At 43.0% G+C, this 21,406-nt stretch overlaps 1 protein-coding gene across 2 annotated transcripts; it reads right to left on the bottom strand.

Annotated features, from left to right (window-relative positions):
- Window positions 1–124: 124 nt before the first annotated feature.
- LOC118367120 (WD repeat, SAM and U-box domain-containing protein 1-like) lies at window positions 125–20,243 on the bottom strand. Of its 2 annotated transcripts, XM_052493857.1 has the most exons (12): window positions 20,035–20,233; window positions 19,379–19,798; window positions 17,682–17,869; window positions 13,784–13,870; window positions 11,989–12,082; window positions 11,275–11,308; window positions 11,061–11,101; window positions 10,858–10,964; window positions 10,097–10,123; window positions 8,152–8,337; window positions 1,804–1,938; window positions 125–910 (listed from the first exon to the last, which is right to left on the bottom strand). In XM_052493857.1, exons 2-12 carry the CDS (start codon window positions 19,774–19,776, stop codon window positions 759–761), a joined length of 1,449 nt encoding a protein of 482 aa, XP_052349817.1. In that variant the 5' UTR covers window positions 19,777–19,798; window positions 20,035–20,233; the 3' UTR covers window positions 125–758. The 2 variants fall into 2 exon arrangements, with proteins under 2 accessions (XP_052349817.1, XP_035606082.1); XM_035750189.2 differs by lacking the exon at window positions 10,097–10,123 and having other exon boundaries at window positions 20,035–20,243.
- Window positions 20,244–21,406: the final 1,163 nt, after the last annotated feature.

The following is a 21,406-nucleotide window of genomic DNA, read 5'->3' as shown; positions in this document are numbered from 1 at the left end:
CCACATGTTTATACTGCATATACAGTATAAACGTCAACTCTAATTTAGTATATTCCCAGAAAATCCTATTGCACAAATGATGTAAAGATCTAGTAATTTACAAGGCACACACAGGCAAACGACATATCATTCATTGATGAATAATCACCCTTGTTTAATCAAAAGTATGTAATAGAACTGTGCAGTGAACTGATTGTCAGTGATTACATTGTACAAATTTGTCTTGATTCTGAAATGCCCCCTTCGCATTGAGGATTTCAAGTTGAAGGCCGACCACAGTACTGCAGGCATTGTTTCCAGAAAACAAGATCCCCCATTTATAGTGAATGGGGAAATGGCGATTTTTGTGGTAAATATTTGTGGATGTAAAAACCTTTTCCAAACACAATCATGGTGCATGATTTCTATTTCACTGGATGTATGTCTTTGAAGCAATTCCTTTAAAATCACACACAGACAAAGTTCTAAGGATCATTTAGTTGCAAATGGTAGCCTGTAGTACCTGGTTGGCCTTCAAATTGAGGTTCACCATGAGAGGGGGTAGCACTGAGCTAGCCTGCACCGTCACTTCCTAGAGTAGCTCAAACTACGCATGCAATGTTTCCAAAAACTTCATGTAGCAAGATGGCGACATGCTGAAATTACACTTCCTGATCATCAAATGCACCACTGAGTATTCTCATTAGAAACAATTGGGTGACCTCATTTTACAGTCTTCTTCAGAGTAAGGCATTACTGATTACTCGTACACCAATCCATCACTGAGTGGCAGTCCAACGGCCAATAGCGGTCTTCAGGCTTCTGTTGGGCATGACCAGAGTGGTTGGTAAAGGTAGGTTGGTCATGGGACTGGAGCGGTTCTTAGCGCTGATCCAACTCTCAATGGCCTCTCTCTCATAGGAATATCCATCTGTTGATTTCAGTCACATTTTATACATCAGACATTGACATAATGACTTTTATAGTTGGAGCAGGAAACTGCATATATTTTCTTTAAACAATAACAAATTGGCTACGTTAGCATTGCCGAACAAGGACATGTGCAGTTGGAAAGTATTCAGACTCCCTTACTTTTTCCATATTTTGTTACGTTACAGCTTTATTCTAAAATGGATTTAAAAAAAAACAATTCTTAGTCTACACACAATGACAAAGCCAAAACAGGTTTTTCTAAATGTTTGCATATGTATTAAAAATAAAAAACAAATACCTTATTTACAATAAGTATTCAGACTCTTTGCTATGAGACTCGATATTGAGCTCAGGTGCATCCTGTTTCCATTGACCATCCTTGATGTCTCTACAACTTTAAATTCAGTTGATTGGACATGATTTGGAAAGGCACACACACACTCACACAGAGTAAAAGGTCTGAAAGTTTGTAGCGTCATACCCAAGAAGACTAGAGGCTGTAATTGCTGCCAAGGGTGCTTAAACAAAGTATTGAGTAAAAGGTCTGAATCGTAAATCAGATATTTATTTTTTCTTTTTGAACACATTTGCAAAAATGTCTAAAAACCTGTTTTTGCTTTGTCATTCTGGGGCATTGTGTGTAGATGGAGGGACATTTTTTAGAATAAGGCTGTAATGTAACAAAATGTGTAAAAAGTGAAGGGTTCTGAATATTTTCTGAATGCACTGTATGGTTGCGTTTAGACCGGCAACCCAACTTTTTTCCACTAATTAGTCTTGACAAATCTTTTCAAGTCAGATTTTTCAGAGCTGACCGGATTGTTCAAAAGGCCAATTAATGGAAAAAATCCACAGCCTGTGAGACAGATGTTTTCATGCCCTCTCCCTCACCTGCAGCAATGACAGGGTCCTTCATCACCTCTCTGGTGATTGGACAGAGGAACTCATCTGGGGCGTCTAGTCCCGTCAACTCTGCCTTCAGAGATTCCACCTTCCTCAGGACTTTACCACGGAGACCCACCGACTCTAGGAAAACAATGGCAACATACAAAACTATACTGGACAAACATATAAAACGCAACACGTAAAGTGTTGGTCCCATGTTTCAAGAGCTGAAATCAAAGAACCCAGAAATGTTCCATATGCACAAAAAAACGTATTTCTCTTAAATGTTGTGTACAAATTTGTTTACATCCCTGTTAGTGAGCATTTCTCTTTTGCCAAGATAATCCATCCACCTGACACGTGTGGCATATCAACAAGCAGATTAAACAGCATGATCATTACACAGGTGCACCTTGTGCTGGGAGTGGGCAATTGTTAAATAAAACATGTAAATACACAGGTGCAGCTTGTTCTGGAGACACAAGGCCACTGAAATATGCAGTTTTGTCCCACAACACAATGCCACAGATGTGTCAAGTTAAGGGAGCGTGCAATTGGCATGCTGACTGTAGGAATGTCCACCACAGCTGTTGCCAGAGAATTGAATGTTAATTTCTCTACCATAAGTCCACATCCGGCTTCTTCACCTGTAGGATCGTTTGAGACCTGTCACCCGGACAGCTGATGAAACTGAAGAAGAGTTTTTCTGTCTGTACTAAAGCCCTTTTGTGAGGGAAAACTCATTCTGATTGTCTGGGCCTGTATAGATAAGTCATATTTATGGTTATTTGTGGTAGTAGTACATTTCCCTAGAAATTAACACAGCATGTGTGTGGACATTGGTGAAGGGTAAAGCTAAACTGAGGAACTGCCAGTGTCAGTGCTTCCATAAACAATCCCTCATTATCTGTGCTAGGAAACCCAATGACAGCATCTACTGTTCAATAAAATGTGCAATCCTTTCTTCTGGCTTACCCCGATAAGAGACAGACGCATAAATCTGACTGGGATTCTCCTTCACCCATTTTCACAGAAACAAAGGGTAATACTGATGATTCAAAGCCTGTAGACAGTTTTAAAGCTCTGCTTTTCAAAAGCAGCAGGCAACTGAACGTCATCCCTGAGGATCACTTGAATCTGTTATTGGTGTTGGAACGTGGAATGTTCCACAGGAAGAGAGATGGTTGCCAGGAAGATGTTCGCTATCACTTGGGGCACAGAAAAGCAACCGCTGCTCAATATAATTGTAACTCCTAAAGCCTACAGTTACCCAAAGGAATAGGTTTGAATAGTGCATCTCCAGGGCCAGAGAATTGTGGTTTTCCGGTGGGTGCCAGTATGTCGACAGCAGGTACCAGTAGGCCACCTTTATTTAGAGCAGCACGTCACCTTTCTGGCATGGTGAAACAGAGCCCCAGACACAATGACGTCTGCCTCCGTCCGCCTCTTGGCTGCATTGTAGATGATTCAGTTACGGCCTCTGGGGAACAGAACTGAGCTGCAGTCTGAAAACGGCCTCATTGTCAGGCAGTTCGACAGGGTCCGGGATGTATACCAAGGAATGATCATCTCCCAAATCAGACGGTTTTGACTAGATGGTATACAGCTACGGACAGAAGTGACTTTTCGTAGCAGGTTAGGAGAATTAACATAGCAGGTTAAGATAATTAGGTTAAGGTTAGGAAAAGGGTTAGGGTTAGCTCAAATTCTCCCCGATGTGACCTGAACATACAACATTTTTACCGTAGCTTCATACCATCTAGCAGCAACCCAATCAGACCTCTTCCTGTGGAAGACCTTGCGCCTACATATGGAATGCTCTGTTTGTTAATCACAGTTCTGCCAGTGCCTAGTGACTTGGTGCTCAAGGGAAACAGATCTAAACACACACAAACATACACACACACGTGCGCTTAGGCTAGGAACTGACAGAAAACTGTGTTGGTGGCGTGAAAGACAGAAACCCCAGCACCACATGACTTTAGTGTCTCTGTAGAGTTAATTAGCTAGCACCTGCAATCAGGGGCCCCATGAGACTATGGGGAGCAAACTCAACCAATGTGATTGGAGGAAACTCAGTGCAGATGCAGCACTATAGATAGATCGGGCAGTGCAATCACAAAAGGTCAAATCACAGTGGGGAAAAGTGCTCAATCAAAATATGTACGTCCAATCAGACTTGCTGAACCCATTAGTCATACAATTAACTAATGCGGATAAGGGAATTGCTCAACTCTGAGCAATATTTACAGTATCTTTCTTTGTGACTGCATTGCAGCAAATGAGGTGACATTCATGATTTCTTGCGAAATACACTTTGTAACTTACCCTCACAGTTTGCATATTGACAATCACAGGACCGCAAGAAGCCAAAACAGATATATTTTACCAAAAAAAGTATAATTTCAAACCTTGCTTATATTTCCATACAATTACATACACAGTATCTTTCTATTATGCGTGGGAATACTTTGGAACAGATTTCCACATTTAAAATCACTTGGTGTTTTTACAGTCTTTTATGTCCAACAAAAAACTAATTGGAGGGGGGTTGTCAGTTTTGGAAACCTCCTCTACAGAGATGTGGTGAAGAATCTAATTTATTTCACTGTATCCACAAACAGCATCTTCAGGAAATCCTGAAGTAGGTTAGTGTGGATAGCAGAAAGGAAAGGGGATTCATAGCAATGTATTGCTTCCTCAGTAACGATTCATTGGTAATGATTACTACTGATTCAGAAAACTATAGTCACAGTGAAGACACAGAGTAAACATGTAATTTTCTCTCTAACATTGATGGTTGAGGTAATAGCATGCCATAGAAAATGTAAGACACTAGGTCCTGTCCAAACTATTTTAACATCTAAGGTCATCTGATGGCTGATGGGGAAATTGTCTGAAGCTAATTATATAAGCAAGTCATTTCCAATGGGACATTTTGGAAGTAGTAATGTCACACCTTGGCAGCCCCAAAGCAGATTACAATTTGATTTGGGGAGCATTGTGGGAATATTAGAAGCCCGATAAAAGCCTCTGTGGCATGTATTCCATTCCAACAGAATTGCACAATCCAGAATAATCCTATGTATCTACTCCTGGGTCCCTTCATTACTAACGAGGAATGGAGATGCCAGGTCACAAGTCAGACACAGGGGCGCCGCATGGCCGGGGGACATTTGGTACATTTTTTTCAATATTAAATTAATAACCTTTCATCATTAATATAATAATTTATTTACAATTGTACTAATAAAACTAAACGGTTTATTTTTCACACCCTCTATTTACATGGTCCTGCCCCCAAACCAGGTGTGAACGGTACTTGCTAGCAGTGAATTGCGAGTGAGGAGTGCCGGTGGAGCATCATGTCTCAGCTTCCTAAAGACACATCTGGTTTACAAAAACGAAAAGAAAGAAAAGACGGGAGAGAGGAAAGAAAGGGTGACACTGTCACCCAATTTTTCACAAAGAAAGATGGGTGTAGTCTGTGACTGGTGAAAATGAACCTGTTAGCAAATAGTGAAATAGGCTACTTTTGCTCCTCTAACATCTCCCCATCCCCGTACCCCTGAACCAGCCCTGTCTCCCCATCCCCATACCCCTGAACCAGCCCTGTCTCCCCATCCCCATACACCTGAACCAGCCCTGTCTCCCCATCCACATACCCCTGAACCAGCCCTGTCTCCCCATCCCCATACCCCTGAACCAGCCCTGTCTCCCCATCCCCATACACCTGAACCAGCCCTGTCTCCCCATCCACATACCCCTGAACCAGCCCTGTCTCCCCATCCCCATACACCTGAACCAGCCCTGTCTCCCCATCCCCATACACCTGAACCAGCCCTGTCTCCCCATCCCCATACCCCTGAACCAGCCCTGTCTCCCCATCCCCATACCCCTGAACCAGCCCTGTCTCCCAACTGAAAAAGTAGGTGAGCAGCATTGTGTTGAATGACATGTCAGTTGGCATAGTGCGTGGGAATTTCTTTTTTTATTATTATGAAAAAAATGAAAATGATTCAAGCCTTTTTCAATGATAAGCATTCAAACACTAATTATTTTTCCACATAATGATCATTATATGAAACAAAAACAGCCTATAGACTGTATTGGATGCTGGACAGTTTGAAGCATTGAGTGACTCAGTCTGTATAAGTGACAGCCAATGTTAAAATAATACCTTCAAATCATATGGCCAAGGTAAGTCTCCATGGCTTTGATGCAGACTGAAATATGGTAGTTTACTGACATCTAGTGGTGGGAATACGCAACTGTAGGTAATTTGGGTCAATATTCTGCAGTTTTCAGTGCTGCTTAATTTTTTCCCGTGGTGCATGAAATTGATTTAAGTCATTAAAGTAACTGAAATAGCAACTGAAATGTTGATTATGATGTTATTACAAATGGTATTATATTATAGGATATACTATCATTTGCGTCAAGCACACTACAGAGCCAGGACCCTCTTCAAGTGATACAGTTTTGTCATGGAGGAGTGTGGAAGTGGAGGAAGAGGTGAAAGACAGTGCCGGCAGTACCAATGACCAATCTGCTAGCCACGGCCCGCTATCTTTCTGAACGCCGTGCCTTCCGTTCGCCTAGCACAGTAGCGACTACCGAACGGCTCCCTGACTCACCTATTGCTGCTCATTGGATCCTATGATCACTCGGCTACACATGCCTCTCTCTAATGTCAATATGCCTTGTCTTCTGCTGTTCCGGTTAGTTATTATTAATGTATTTCACTGTAGAGCCCCTAGTCCAGCTCAACATGCCTTGGATAGCTCTTTTGTCACACACCCCACACATGGGGAGACCTCACCTGGCTTAACTGGTGTCTCCAGAGATGCAAGCTCTGTCATCGTCAATCAATGCCTAGGTTTACCCCCACTGTACTAACATCCTACCAGACCCTTGTCTGTACATTATGCCCTGAATCTATTCTATCACGCCCAGAAATCTGCTCCTTTTATTCTCTGTTCCCAACGCACTAGACGACCAGTTCTTATAGCCTTCAGCCGTACCCTTATCCTATTCCTCCTCTGTTCCTCTGGTGATGTAGAGGTTAACCCAGGCCCTGTAGCCCCCAGATTTACACCTACACCCTTGACGCTCTCATTTGTTAACTTTGGTAATTGTAAAAGCCTTGGTTTCATGTACGTTAACATCAGAAGCCTCCTCCCTAAGTGTGTTTTATTCACTGCTTTAGCACACTCTGCCAACCCTGATGTCCTTGCCATGTCTGAATCCTAGCTTAGGAAGGCCACCAAAAATTCAGAAATTTCCATCCCCAACTACAACCTTTTACATCAAGATAGAACTGCCAAAAGGGGTAGAGTTGCAATCTACTGCAGAGGTAGCCTGCAGAGTGCTGTCATACTATCCAGGTCTGTGCCCAAACAGTTCGAGCTTCTACTTTTAAAAATCCACCTTTCCAGAAATAAGTCTCTCACTGTTGCCGCTTGTTATAGACCCCCCTCAGCCCCCAGCTGTACCCTGGACACCATGTGAATTGATTGCCCCCCAGCTATCTTCAGAGTCCGTACTGTTAGGTGACCTAACCTGGGATATGCTTAGCACCCCGGCCGTCCTACAATCTAAGCTAGGTTCCCTCAATCTCATACAAATTATCAAGGAACCTACCAGGTACAACCATAAATCCGTAAACATGGGCACCCTCATAAATATCATCCTGACCAACCTGCTCTCTAAATTCACCTCCGCTGTCTTTAACCAGGATCTCAGCGATCACTGCCTCAATGCCTGCGGTCAAACGACCACATCTCATCACTGTCAAACGCTCCCTAAAACACCTCAGCGAGCAGGCCTTTCTAATCGACCTGGCCTGGGTATCCTGGAAGGATATTGACCTCATCCCTTCAGTAGAGGATGCCTGGTTGTTCTTTAAAAATGCTTTCCTCACCATCTTAAATAAGCATGCCCCATTCAAAAAAAATGTAGAACTAAGAACAAATCACCAGAATAAAAGCTAAAACGATTAAACCAATAAATAAAATGAATTTCCGAGTACTTTTGGCATGGCTGGATTACCGACCGAGCACGCAGAGCACATGCTTAGGGTCCCCGATTAGAGTCCCCATTGATTTGGTTATAATGTTTGAGCATTAGAATACAGAATTAGCCATTGCAAAATGTGTAGAACTGCAGGAAATTAGCTTTCACGCTGCAACATTTCCTGTCAGGTCTTCTCAAACTCCTACAACAAAAAGTATCCCCCACCTTTGCAACAAAAATATATAGGAGAAACACTGAACCCGGGTTTCTGGAAAATCTGGTAATTTGGGGAACGTTACCAGAATTTTGCAACCCTAGTTGTGAATTCCATGTCCTTACCGATGCTCAGCTCTGAGGCCAGGGTCTCCTTGGTCAGACAGAGCAGCTCAGGCCCATCTATGTTATTGGTTGTGAAGGTTGTGACCAGCTCCTCTAGACCCTCCTCACTCAGCCAGGCCAACACATCCTCCTCGGACCAGTCGCTCACCAGCAGCCTGGAGTGACCTGACAGCTTCCTTCCTGCTCCTGTGGGACACACACAAACACAGGAAGGGAGGAAGGGCCTTCCCACATGCCCCCTCCTCGAGTCCTTCACCCCCGCCGTCTCCTGCAATACTACTTATCAGATCCCTACAAACACATTACCACACATTCCACCCAAAAGAAGACCCTCCATCGGTGCTGATAGCAAATGACCAACCAGTGATTCCTAACCTGTCACCAAACTATACATCCTCTTTTTATCAACAGTGCTTTAAATCACATTTGCATGCCCTGGGAATATTTATCAGCTTCGGAGCCTCCCTTCCCCCGACAAGGTTGTGTTTTTCTGGCCTTTGCAGGCACATTGTTCGTCAGAGGCAACCTTCACATGACATTGTGCGAGCGGCTATCATTTTTCATGTATCGCCAAGATAAAAACGCACAGTGTTGTGTACTGCGCTTGCTAATGACACCACGTAGGAAATGTAAAGCATGGAGTGTTTATCATTAAGCAGCCGAGTGACATTTCACATTAACGTGGCATTGTTCGCTTTTCCTCACCTCTCTCGCTCCCTTCACGTCACCCTCCATCTCTCGCTCCCTTCACGTCACCCTCCATCTCTCGCTCCCTTCACGTCACCCTCCATCTCTCGCTCCCTTCACGTCACCCTCCATCTCTCGCTCCCTTCACGTCACCCTCCATCTCTCGCTCCCTTCACGTCACCCTCCATCTCTCGCTCCCTTCACGTCACCCTCCATCTCTCGCTCCCTTCACGTCACCCTCCATCTCTCGCTCCCTTCACGTCACCCTCCATCTCTCGCTCCCTTCACGTCACCCTCCATCTCTCGCTCCCTTCACGTCACCCTCCATCTCTCGCTCCCTTCACGTCACCCTCCATCTCTCGCTCCCTTCACGTCACCCTCCATCTCTCGCTCCCTTCACGTCACCCTCCATCTCTCGCTCCCTTCACGTCACCCTCCATCTCTCGCTCCCTTCACGTCACCCTCCATCTCTCGCTCCCTTCACGTCACCCTCCATCTCTCGCTCCCTTCACGTCACCCTCCATCTCTCGCTCCCTTCACGTCACCCTCCATCTCTCGCTATCTGTTATCCCAGTCATTCACAATCGTTTCCTTGCCCCTCAGGCCAAAATACCACCACTGACTTCCCCACTGAATTTCCCTCTCAGAAGCATTCATGTGGATGGAGGCTTAATGATGTTATGTGAAACAGCACCAACACTATCAACCGAAACATACTAGAACAGTAAGTGGCCTCTTATCAAATCTGCCTGTAATGTACGGTAACACCTCCCCCTTCACAGTCCCACAGAGATGGGAATCTGAGCCTGCATCCCAAATGGCACCCTACGGACCTAGTCAAAAGTAGTGCACTCTATTTGGGACTCAGGGGAAGGTCATGTCAGTATCCTTGAAGCTTCTGGGAGCCTAGCTGACTGAGGGGGGTTTAGGGAAGCTCTGCCAAGAGACGGTTATTTTTTTATTTGGAAAGGTTCCACTCTTGAACTGGCACCTCCTCGTCATCTGTCACTTTACAAGTCATCATTGTTTATTTTAATGCATCCTCCAGACATCTCATCCATTTATTAGCCCAGCATCTGGCTCCAGCTCCCCTACGTACAGATCTAGGATCAGCTCCCCTAATCCTAACCCCATTAGTGGGGTAAATGCTAAACTAACCAAAGATCAGCATCTATGGCCAGTATCTGGAGACTCCTGCTCCTGACCGTCCCATTGTGCACTGGAACGAATGAGAAGACATTTCCCTGTGTGTTCTTACCTTGGTACGAGGGGTTCCTGGGTTGAGCTAGAAGTCACAAGAAAACACAAGATGAATCACTTTCAAAGGTGATTGTGTACACAGAGCAAGAGGGAGAGCTTGGAATGTGCTCCGTCAACGTGCCTACTCTCAGAAGGACACCCTCTGTTGAATACTCTAGTCTAGCTTGGCCCCCTGATGTCTGCAGACACGGCTTCATTTCCTGAGTGTTTACGTGTTTAAGACATTTCACCTGATTTATCTCTGTCTCTCCATTGGGCCCTCTGCAAGTGTGGCACTGTGGGGCTTAGAGGTTAGACAAGGTCATTATGGATCGCATCACCTAGGTTCAAAGCCAGCCTGCTAATGACCATTAAAGGGGGAAATAATAATAATAATTGTACTTCCTATTCATCATCTCCAGCACCACCCAAACATCAAATGGCCCGTTTCTATGTTTTGTAGTAAAACATATAGAAGATAAGTGTTTCCAGTGACATCATGGGTGTGCATCATGTGATGTTAACCAACTGCATACAAATTGTCTAGAAAGTGGTTGCTGATGTCATTGGAAACACTTATCTTCCTCTATATTTTTTTTACTTTTAGTCTGGCCCTGTCAGCAGAGCAGGCACAGTACTCCTCCTCCAGCTCTCCTAGAGGAGCTTCTCCCGCTGGGGCTACATTCACACTACACTCCCTGTGGAACTGGCTGCCTGGCTCACACAAAATGGCTGCTGGGCTTTGATTGGTACATTAGAGTACAACAGGCTACTACCTACCCTGCCCACTATCTCTATCTGCTATCCTCCACACGTTGACCTTCTTGTCCATGGAGCCAGTAGCAATCCAGGGCAGGGTTGGAGAGAAGGCACAGGCTGTCACAAAGCTAAGAGAGGGAGGCACGGGAATTCAGTGTCTTTGATGCGTACAATTCCAGTGAGTTATCAAACGTCAGAGAGTAACAGGCAGGTCATGCTGGTACCTCTCATGCCGTTTCAAAGTGTGAAGGAGGACTCCATCGCTCTACAAAGGAAGAGATGAACAAACATTGACAAAGATGAATGTCTGGCATTTCTCACTGTTTAGAGACTGTGATTTGTACACGGGAAGCAGTGGTGTTAGTGTGGACGGATACATCTGTTTAAAAAGCAAAACAACTTACTAAGACCACGCCCACAAGATTGTGTTTTACATACCGCATTGTACACGGTCACCGTTTTATCCACTGAGCTGTTGAAGAACACGTAAGAGTGATTACATGCATTTCTTTTTCTCAACAGCTCGTCAGTACAAGAGACAAGCAAATTGTATTTTCCCATTATGTGCAGAAATTAAGCAAAAACTGCTACTTCACTAAACAAACACGAGCATGAATGAGATTGAAGCCTCACTCACAGAGCAGAATGTTGTAACAGAGTAGAGAGTAGAGACCCCTAGTGGTACAATAGGATAACAGCAGTATTTAAAAGCAGCAATGGATGTTTCTATCTGATTATACCAACAGAGGCTTATTCCTACTGAATAGGGATGGATAGAATTATTTGGTCACACCTTACATTACAGTGATGCTATGACTGTAATTATTCCTGTAAGTACCCTAGAGTAGCATTAAGGCTATGCCAAAATGAGTGTTAGGGTAGTCCCCACTGGGTACAGACGTCAAAGCATATTCCACGTTGGTTCAACGTAATGTCATTGAAATGATGTGGAAACAACGTTGATTCAACCAGTGTGTGCCCAGTGGGTCTGGTCTAAGGCGTTCGGTGCGGCTTGCGTTAGGATAGCTCTGGTCCAGGGTGTTCATGCAGCTCGCCATCCGCACAAAACGCCCTGGACCAGAGCTATGGTTAGGGTTAAGGGTCATGAGAGGACTAACATCAGAGCATACATGGAGGGACGGACGGTCTTACCCTGAGACAAGCAGCTCACCATCAGAAGAGAAGGCACAGGAGAGCACAGGGGCCGACTGACCAGTCAGAGTGTGGAGCAGCTTCATCTCACAGGCTGGGAATCAATAACACACAAAGACCTCATGTAGAGAAGACCTCACACCCACTGGCTGTGTGTCACACTGACCACCCCTCTGACCATCCCTGGAACCCTTCCCATGACCACAAACACAGTTGGATTAACAACTGACTGTTCATTTAGGATTTGGCTACACACACACACACACTACATTCCAATTCAGTAATGCCACATCGTGTTTGCAGGTTGACAACTGAGCACTGTGGTAAGGCTGTTGTCCCTTTTCAAATTCATCTTATCTACATGACATTCTTTCCCTGCTGGCAAGTCATTCAAAATCTCTAATTGCTTCTTTTTAATTGAGCCTTTACAGGCTGAGTAAGTAGTGATGGCCATGTGGCTATTAAAATTCACAGTGAATGAAGAGATAAAGATAGAAATGTTTTTTTTCTTTCTAAAACACACTCTACAGGACAATTAAGGAGGAAACGCATGAATAATAACATATCGGCTACAGGAAGCAGAAGCAGAATGCCAGTTGAATTGAAAGGTTACTGACACAAAAGAGAACTGAAAAATTATGACAATAAAAATTCCACCCATGCGGCTAAGCCCATCTGCAAAGGACAATTTCCTGGGAATGTGGAACAATACCCAGGCGAGGCACAGCACCAGGGCCTGTACTTTGCAGCAGGCGGCCTATTCTGCAGCCTGTGAGAGGTACGTGTTCACTGGTTTCATTCCCTGTGTTTCTGTGTGCTCCCTTCAGTGTCCTGTGTCTGCTGCTCTAGGACAAAGGCACCACAACACATCCATGTGGCTCACCCAGGAACAGCTGTTTCGGATGATCCCCTCATGTGTAGTTCCCACCGTGAAGCATGGAGGAGGTGGTGTGGTGTGGGGTGGTGACACTGTCTGTGATTTTATGGCATGCTTAACCAGCATGGCTACCACAGCATTCTGCAGTGATATGCCATCCCATCTGGTTTGGGTTTAGTGGGACTATCATTTGTTTTTCAATAGGACAATGACCCAACACACCTCCAGGCTGTGTAAGAGCTATTAGACCAAGAAGGAGGGTGATGGAGTGTTGCATCAGATAACCTGGCCTGCACAATCACCCGACCTCAACCCAATTGAGATGGTTTGGGATGAGTTGGACCGCAGAGTGAAGGAAAAGCATCCACATGCTCAGCATGTGTAGGAACTCCTTCAAGACTGTTGGAAAAGCATTCCAGGTGAAGCTGGTTGAGAGAATGCCAAGAGTGTGCAAAGCTGTCATCAAGGAAAAGGGTGGCTACTTTTTTGGTTACTACATAATTCCATGTGTGTTATTTCATAGTTTTGATGTCTTCACTATTATTCTACAATGTAGAAAATAGTCAAAATATAAAGAAAAACTTTTGAATGAGTAGGTGTGTCCAAACTTGACTGGTACCGTATATATACAGATATACACACATCTATGACAGAGACCAGCTTATTGGACTTTTTAACTAGTATGTGTTGAAAATACCATAAACAGACTTTAAACAAAGTTTGTATACATTTATTTAAATGTTCATATGGAAAGGTACTGATGCGCACTGATGCAGTTTGTTTTAAACTAATGCAATTATTTTATCCAGTTCAGATAATTTAAGGTTGTTGATGCTGCTCCCTATCTTTTCGAGAGAGAGAGAAGAGAGAGAGAGAGAGAGAGAGAGACTGGGGTGAATGGAGGCCAGGCCAGCTTACCTGCTGCACCATGCTGAGATACGATCCATACCTTCAGTTGACTGTCCTGTCCACAGGAGGCCAATCGAAACTCGACCGAACTGAAATCTGTGGAGCAGAGGAACAAACGCGGCACATTGGCCCTCCATCAGAATAATAATATTAACTTGTTTACAAACCAGGCAACCCTCATAATAAGACCCCATCACAATAGGAGGACACAAATGGTTGTTGCCTATCATTTGAAGTGCTGGGCAACATTGATAATACATTTCAGGCAATTTCTAGAATTCAACTCTGACAATCTTAAATGGATTGCATTGATAATAGGAACTCATGTTAATGATTGATTAAAGAGTAAATAAATGTTCCACCAGTTTAATAAATGATTAGCTGAGAGCGGGTGGAACATCTAAAAAGACTGTAGGAAATAAATACAAATACTGATCTACAGTGTCTTCAGAAAGTATTCATACCCATTGACTCATTCCACATTTTGTTGTGTTACAGCCCGAATTCAAAATCAATAAATATATTTTTTCCCCTCACTCATTTACACACCCCGTAATGACAAAGTGAAAAAAATGTTTGCAATTTTTTAAAATCTATAAAAAATGTCATATAGAAATATCTCATTTACATAAGTATTCAAACCCCTGAATCAATACAGTACATGTTAGAATTACATTAGGCAGTGATTACAGCTGTGAGTCTTTCTGGGTAAGTCTAAGAGCTTTGCAAACCTGGAATGTACAATATTTCACAATAATCTTTAAAAAATGATTCAAGCTCAAGTTGGTTGTTGGTCATTGCTAGATAGCCATTTTCAAGTCTTGCCATAGATTTTCAAGCCGATTTAAGTCAAAACTTTAACTAGGACACGCAGGAACATTCAATGTTGTCTTGGTAAGCCTTGTATTTTAGGTTATTGTGCTGCTGCAAAGGTGAATTTGTCTCCCAGTGTCAGTTGGAAAGCAGACTCAACCAGGTTTTCCTCTAGGATTTTGCCTGTGCTTAGCTCTATTACATTTATTTTTATCCTAAAAAAAACTCCCTAGTACTTGCTGATGACAAGCATACCCATAACATGATGCAGCCACCACCATGCTTGAAAATATGAGTGGTACTTAGTGATGAGTTGTGTTGATTTGTCCCAAACATAATGCTTTGAATTCAAGACCAAGTTAATCTCTTTGCCACATTTTTTGCAGTTTTACTTTAGTGCCTTGTTGCAAACACGGTGCATGTTTTGGAATATTTTGATTCCGTAAAGGCTTTCTTCTTTTTACTCTGTCATTTAGGTTAGTATTGTGGAGTAACTACAATGTTGTTGATCCATCTTCAGTTTTCTCCTAACTCTATAACTGTTTTAAAGTTAGTTGGAGGTTGGAGACTTACAGTGCCTTGCGAAAGTATTCGGCCCCCTTGAACTTTGCGACCTTTTGCCACATTTCAGGCTTCAAACATAAAGATATAAAACTGTATTTTTTTTGTGAAGAATCAAAAACAAGTGGGACACAATCATGAAGTGGAACGACATTTATTGTATATTTCAAACTTTTTTACCAAATCAAAAACTGAAAAATTGGGCGTGCAAAATTATTCAGCCCCTTTACTTTCAGTGCAGCAAACTCTCTCCAGAAGTTCAGTGAGGATCTCTGAATGATCCAATGTTGACCTAAATGACTAATGATGATAAATACAATCCACCTGTGTGTAATCAAGTCTCCGTATAAATGCACCTGCACTGTGATAGTCTCAGAGGTCCGTTAAAAGCGCAGAGAAGAACAAGGAACACACCAAGCATGTCCGAGATACTGTTGTGAAGAAGTTTAAAGCCAGATTTGGATACAAAAAGATTTCCCACGCTTTAAACATCCCAAGGAGCACTGTGCAAGTGATAATATTGAAATGGAAGGAGTATCAGACCACTGCAAATCTACCAAGACCTGGCCGTCCTTCTAAACTTTCAGCTCATACAAGGAGAAGACTGATCAGAGATGCAGCCAAGAGGCCCCTCACTCTGGATGAACTGCAGAGATCTACAGCTGAGGTGGGAGACTCTGTCCATAGGACAACAATCAGTCGTGTATTGCACAAATCTGGCCTTTATGGAAGAGTGGCAAGAAGAAAGACATTTCTTAAAGATATCCATAAAAAGTGTTGTTTAAAGTTTGCCACAAGCCACCTGGGAGACACACCAAACATGTGGAAGAAGGTGCTCTGGTCAGATGAAACCAAAATTGAACTTTTTGGCAACAATGCAAACGTTATGTTTGGCGTAAAAGCAACACAGCTCATCACCCTGAACACACCATCCCCACTGTCAAACATGGTGGTGGCAGCATCATGGTTTGGGCCTGCTTTTCTTCAGCAGGGACAGGGAAGATGGTTAAAATTGATGGGAAGATGGATGGAGCCAAATACAGGACCATTCTGGAAGAAAACCTGATGGAGTCTGCAAAAGACCTGGGACTGGGACGGAGATTTGTCTTCCAACAAGACAATGATCCAAAACAAAAAGCAAAATCTACAATGGAATGGTTCAAAAATAAACATATCCAGGTGTTAGAATGGCCAAGTCAAAGTCCAGACCTGAATCCAATCGAGAATCTGTGGAAAGAACTGAAAACTGCTGTTCACAAATACTCTCCATCCAACCTCACTGAGCTCGAGCTGTTTTGCAAGGAGGAATGGGAAAAAATGTCAGTCTCTCGATGTGCAAAACTGATAGAGACATACCCCAAGCGACTTACAGCTGTAATCGCAGCAAAAGGCGACGCTACAAAGTATTAACTTAATTTTTCAGTTTTTGATTTGTTAAAAAAGTTTGAAATATCCAATAAATGTCGTTCCACTTCATGATTGTGTCCTACTTGTTGTTGATTCTTCACAAAAAAATAGTTTTATATCTTTATGTTTGAAGCCTGAAATGTGGTAAGAGGTCGCAAATTTCAAGGGGGCCGAATACTTTCGCAAGGCACTGTATATCTCCCTCACTAACTTTAAGCGTCAGCTGTCAGAGCAGCTTACCGATCGCTGCGGCTGTACACAGCCCATCTGTAAATAAATCCAACCAACTACCTACCTCATCAGTATTTGTACTTGCACATCCTCATCTGCACATCTATCACTCTATCAATTGCTAAATTGTATTTACTTTGCCACTATTGGCCTATTTATTGCCTCCCCTCCTTACTTCACTGTATACAGATTTTTCTATTGTGTTATTGACTGTACGTTATCCATGTCCTGTGTTGTTGTTTTTGTCGCACTGCTTTGCTTTATCTTGGCCACGTCGCAGTTGTAAATGAGACTTCAACTGGCCTAGCTGGTAAAAGGCCTCCACAATCAACTGGTCTCAACCCAATTGAAATGGTTTGGGATGAGTTGGACCGCAGAGTGAAGGAAAAACCCGGGCCAAACCCGGGCGACACTGGGCCAATTGTTCACCGCCCTATGGGACTCCCAATCACGCCTGGATGTGATGCAGCCTGGATTCGAACCAGGTGACACCTGTTGCACTGAAATGCAGTGTCTTAGACAACTGCGCCACTCTGGAGCCTAGTATATGTGGGAACTCCTGTTGGAAAAGCATTCCAGGTGAAGCTGGTTGAGAAAATGTGGCTACTTTGAAGAATCTAAAATATATTTTGATTTGTTGAACACTTTTTGTCACTCCATGATTCCATGTGTTATTTCATAGTTTTGATGTCTTCACTATTGTTATACAATGTAGAAAATAGTCAAAATAAAGAAAAACCCTTGAATGAGTAGGTGTGTCCAAACTTTTGACCGGTACTGTATGTGTGTTTTTTCCTTACACATGATACCTCAACTGGGCACTATCTCAATTTGTTGAAGAGAACAGTGACTCAATGAGAGGATCAGTGAGGTAACTATGCTGTGCTCATCTTACCAATGTCAAACTGGGGTGCAAAATGGCAGCAGGCCACCCCCATATCATGGGCATCCCTCTCTGCATAGAGCTGCTTCACGTCCAAATCCCACACTTTGATATTTCCAGATGTACATCCTGTCACAAACATCTGACCACACGGAGTGAAGCAGCACGCCATCACCGTGGCCTCTGTCACGGCCTTAGATCTGGGAAGTTGAACAGTGGAATATGACGTACCATTTTAAAGAGTAGGCCTATATACACATATTAGGTTGGAGAAATGAGGACAAGCAATACAATGCTTTATTCAAGATTGGACACACCAACTTCAAAAGTTTGGACACACCTGCTCATTCAAGGGTTTTTCTTTATTTTTACTATTTTCTGCATTGTAGAATAATAGTGAAGACATCAAAACTATGAAATAACACATATGGAATCATGTAGTAGCCAAAAAAAAGTGTTAAACAAATCCAAATGTAGATTATTCCAATTAGGTCGGGTGATTGTGGAGGTCAGGTCATCTGATGCAACATTCCATCACTCTCCTCTTGGTCAAATAGCCCTTACACAATCTGGAGGTGTGTTGGGTCATTGTCCTGTTGAAAAAAAATGATAGTCTCACCAAGCCCAAACCAGATGGGATGGACTATCGCTGCAGAATGCTGTGGTATCCATGACGGTTAATTGTGCCTTAAATTCTAAATAAATCACTGACACTGTCAACAGCAAAGCACCCCCACACCTCCTCCACCACCACACATGCGGAGATCATCCGTTCACCTACTCTGCATCTCACAAAAGACACAGCGGATGGAACCAAAAATCTCCCATATGGACTCATCAGACCAAAGGACAGACTTCCACCGGTCTAATGTCCATTGCTCATGTTTCTTGGCCCAAGCAAGTCTCATTTTTATTGGTGTCCTTTAGTTGTGTTTTTTTTTGTAGCAATTCAACCATGAAGGCCTGATTCACGCAGTCTCCTCTGAACAGTTGATGTTGAGATGTGTCTGTTACTTGAACTCTGTGAATAATTAATTTGGTCTGCAATCTGTGGGGCAGTTAACTGTAATAAACATATCCTCTGCAGCAGAGGTAACTGTGGGTCTTTTCCTGTGGCGGTCCTCATGAGAGCCAGTTTCATCATAGCGCTTGATGGTTTTTGCAACTGCACTTGAAGAAACGTTCAAAGTTCTTGACATTTTCCGGATTAACTGACCTTCATGTCTTAAAATAATGGACTGTCGTTTCTATTCGCTTATTTGAGCTGTTCTTGCCATAATATGGACTTGGTCTTTTACCAAATAGGGCTACCTTCTGTATACCACCCAACCTTGTCACAACACAACTGATTGGCTCAAATGCATTAAGAAGGAAAGACATTCCACAAATTAACTATTAACAAGGCACACCTGTTCATTACAATGCATTCCAGGACTACCTCATGAAGGTAGCTGAGAGAATGCCAAGTGTGCAAAGCTGTCATCAAGGCAAAGGGTGGACACTTTGAAGAATCTCAAATATATTTTGATTCAACACTTTTTTTGGTAACTACATGATTCCATGTGTTATTTCATAGTTTTGATGTCTTCACTATTATTCTACAATGTAGAAAATACTACAAATAAAGAAAAACCTTTGAATGAGTATGTGTGTCCAAACTTGACTGGTACAATGCAATATAGGGATTTGTCTCATGATCTATAACCTACTTGCGTAATTTCTTAGAGTGGAAATCCCAAAGGGCCAAGGTTCCATCTGATGCCCCTGACAGCAGGAGAGAGGAGTCGGGAGACAGTGAGCACACCCTGACTGGGCTGCCTCCAGGATGTTCAAATTTCGTCTTTACCTCACCTGTTGCCATACTCCAAATGATAGTTAAAGCGTCTGTGGAACAGGTGAACAAGTAGGTGCCACATACACTGAAACTGCAGCAGTGAACTCCATAGCGATGGCCTGACAGAGGCGAAAACGGCAACTCCGAGAAGTCATTGGTGTTATAGATACGTATGGTCTTATCCCCGGAGCAAGTCGCCAGTAGTGTGGGGGAGAACGCGCACCAATATACTTCATCTCGATGGTCCTGGAGCGTGCAGATTAATGACACCATTTTGTCACGGTAGATGCTCTTCCTGTAAATAAAAGTTAACAACCTTAGCTTACACTAGGTGGCGCAAAACACACAGGCATTAACGGAACCGAAATTCTGTATTTATATCACTGGATATAGAATAAAACACAAATCAGGTAGGTAGGTAGGTACTACTTTCATGTGTGCAGGTGTTAAATCAGACAAAGGCGTTTTGTTACTGATATTGTTAATCTTGCCAAATCTAAAACTATGAATCTTTGAAAACAACAGTCTTACCTTTCTTTACCTGTTATCAGCCGACCTTGTGCTGTTGGTGACAGGTGGCGCTTACCTTTTGTACACAATAAACCTCATGACCGATTGCTCAACACGTGACGTTGGAAGTTGTTATATGACACTCGAAAATGTCCTTGTATTTACGAACATGTTTCTCAAATATCCAATTTACGCTTTCGAGGTAGAAAGGAGTTGGAGCACTTAATAAAATAAAAAAAAGCAGAGATATCGTAGTTATTTTAGCTCACTTTAATCCATTGTACAGGATGCGGGCAGGTGACTGACGTTTCGAGGTCAAGAGTGATTTGAGCCATTGCACTTAATCTCATATTTATAGCGTAGTGGCCCATTGAGACAGTGTAAGAATTATTATTATATTATAAAATAAAAATGTTTCAAAGTAAAATGGCAAATTATAGAACAAAATAATACGAGAAACATAGTCTCGTTAATCAATAGGCCTTGTCGATACTAATACACTGAACAAAAATATAAATGCACCATGGAAAGGGTTGGTCCCATGTTTCATGAGTTGAAATAAAATAATCCAGAAATTGTCAATACACACTCAAATGTTGTGCACATTTTTTTTTTTACATCCTTGTTAATGAACACTTCTCCTTTGCCAAGGTAATCCATCCACCTGACAGGTGACATATCAAAAGCTGATTAAACAGCATGATCATTATTACACACGTGCATCTTGTGCTGGGGACAAAAGGCCACTCTAAAATGAGCAGTTTTGTCATGCCACAGATGTCTCAAGTGTTGAGGGAGTGTGCAATTGGCATGCTGACTGCAGGAATGTCCTTACCAGAGAACTGAATGTTAATTTCTTAACCATAAGCCGCCTCCAACAATGTTAAAAGAATTTGACAGTACGTCCAACAGGCCTCTCCAACAGGCCTCTCAACTGCAGTTTGCTGATGTCAAGGTTGTGAACAGAGTGCCCCATGGTGGCAGTGGGGTTATGTATGGGCAGGCAGAACCTACTGACAACTGCAATTGGATTTTATCAATGGCTATTTGAATGCAGAGATACAGTGACAAGATCCTGAGGCCCATTGTTGTGCCATTCTTCAGTCACCATCATCTCATGTTTCAGCATAATGCTGATCATTCCTAAAATCTGAAAATGTCAAAAGTTCTTCAATGGCCTGCATACTCACCAGACATGTCACCAATTGAGCATATTTGGGGTGCTCGACATGTACGACAGCCTGTTCTAGTTCCAGCCCATGTCCAGCAATTTCACACAGTAATTGAAGAGTGGGACAACATTCCACAGGCCACAATCAACAGCCTTGATCAACTCAATGTGAAGATATCACGCTGTATGAGGCAAATGTCGGTCACACCACATACTGACTGG

The sequence above is a fragment of the Oncorhynchus keta genome, chromosome 34 (assembly GCF_023373465.1).
Source record: "Oncorhynchus keta strain PuntledgeMale-10-30-2019 chromosome 34, Oket_V2, whole genome shotgun sequence".
Classification (NCBI taxonomy): Eukaryota; Metazoa; Chordata; class Actinopteri; order Salmoniformes; family Salmonidae; genus Oncorhynchus; species Oncorhynchus keta.
Note: the sequence above shows the minus strand (reverse complement) of the source record. Positions and strands in the feature narration are given on the sequence as shown.

What these genes read in the sequence shown, in the direction of transcription:
- LOC118367120 (XM_052493857.1), bottom strand. Translation starts at nt 19,776, where the DNA reads ATGGTGTCATTAATCTGCACGCTCCAGGACCATCGAGATGAAGTATAT. An exon ending in AGATAGAGATAGTGGGCAGG is followed by an intron (nt 10,124 to 10,857) that starts GTAGGTAGTAGC and finishes TGTGACTTCTAG; the next exon opens with CTCAACCCAGGAACCCCTCG. An exon ending in CAGGAACCCCTCGTACCAAG is followed by an intron (nt 8,338 to 10,096) that starts GTAAGAACACAC and finishes TGTGTCCCACAG; the next exon opens with GAGCAGGAAGGAAGCTGTCA.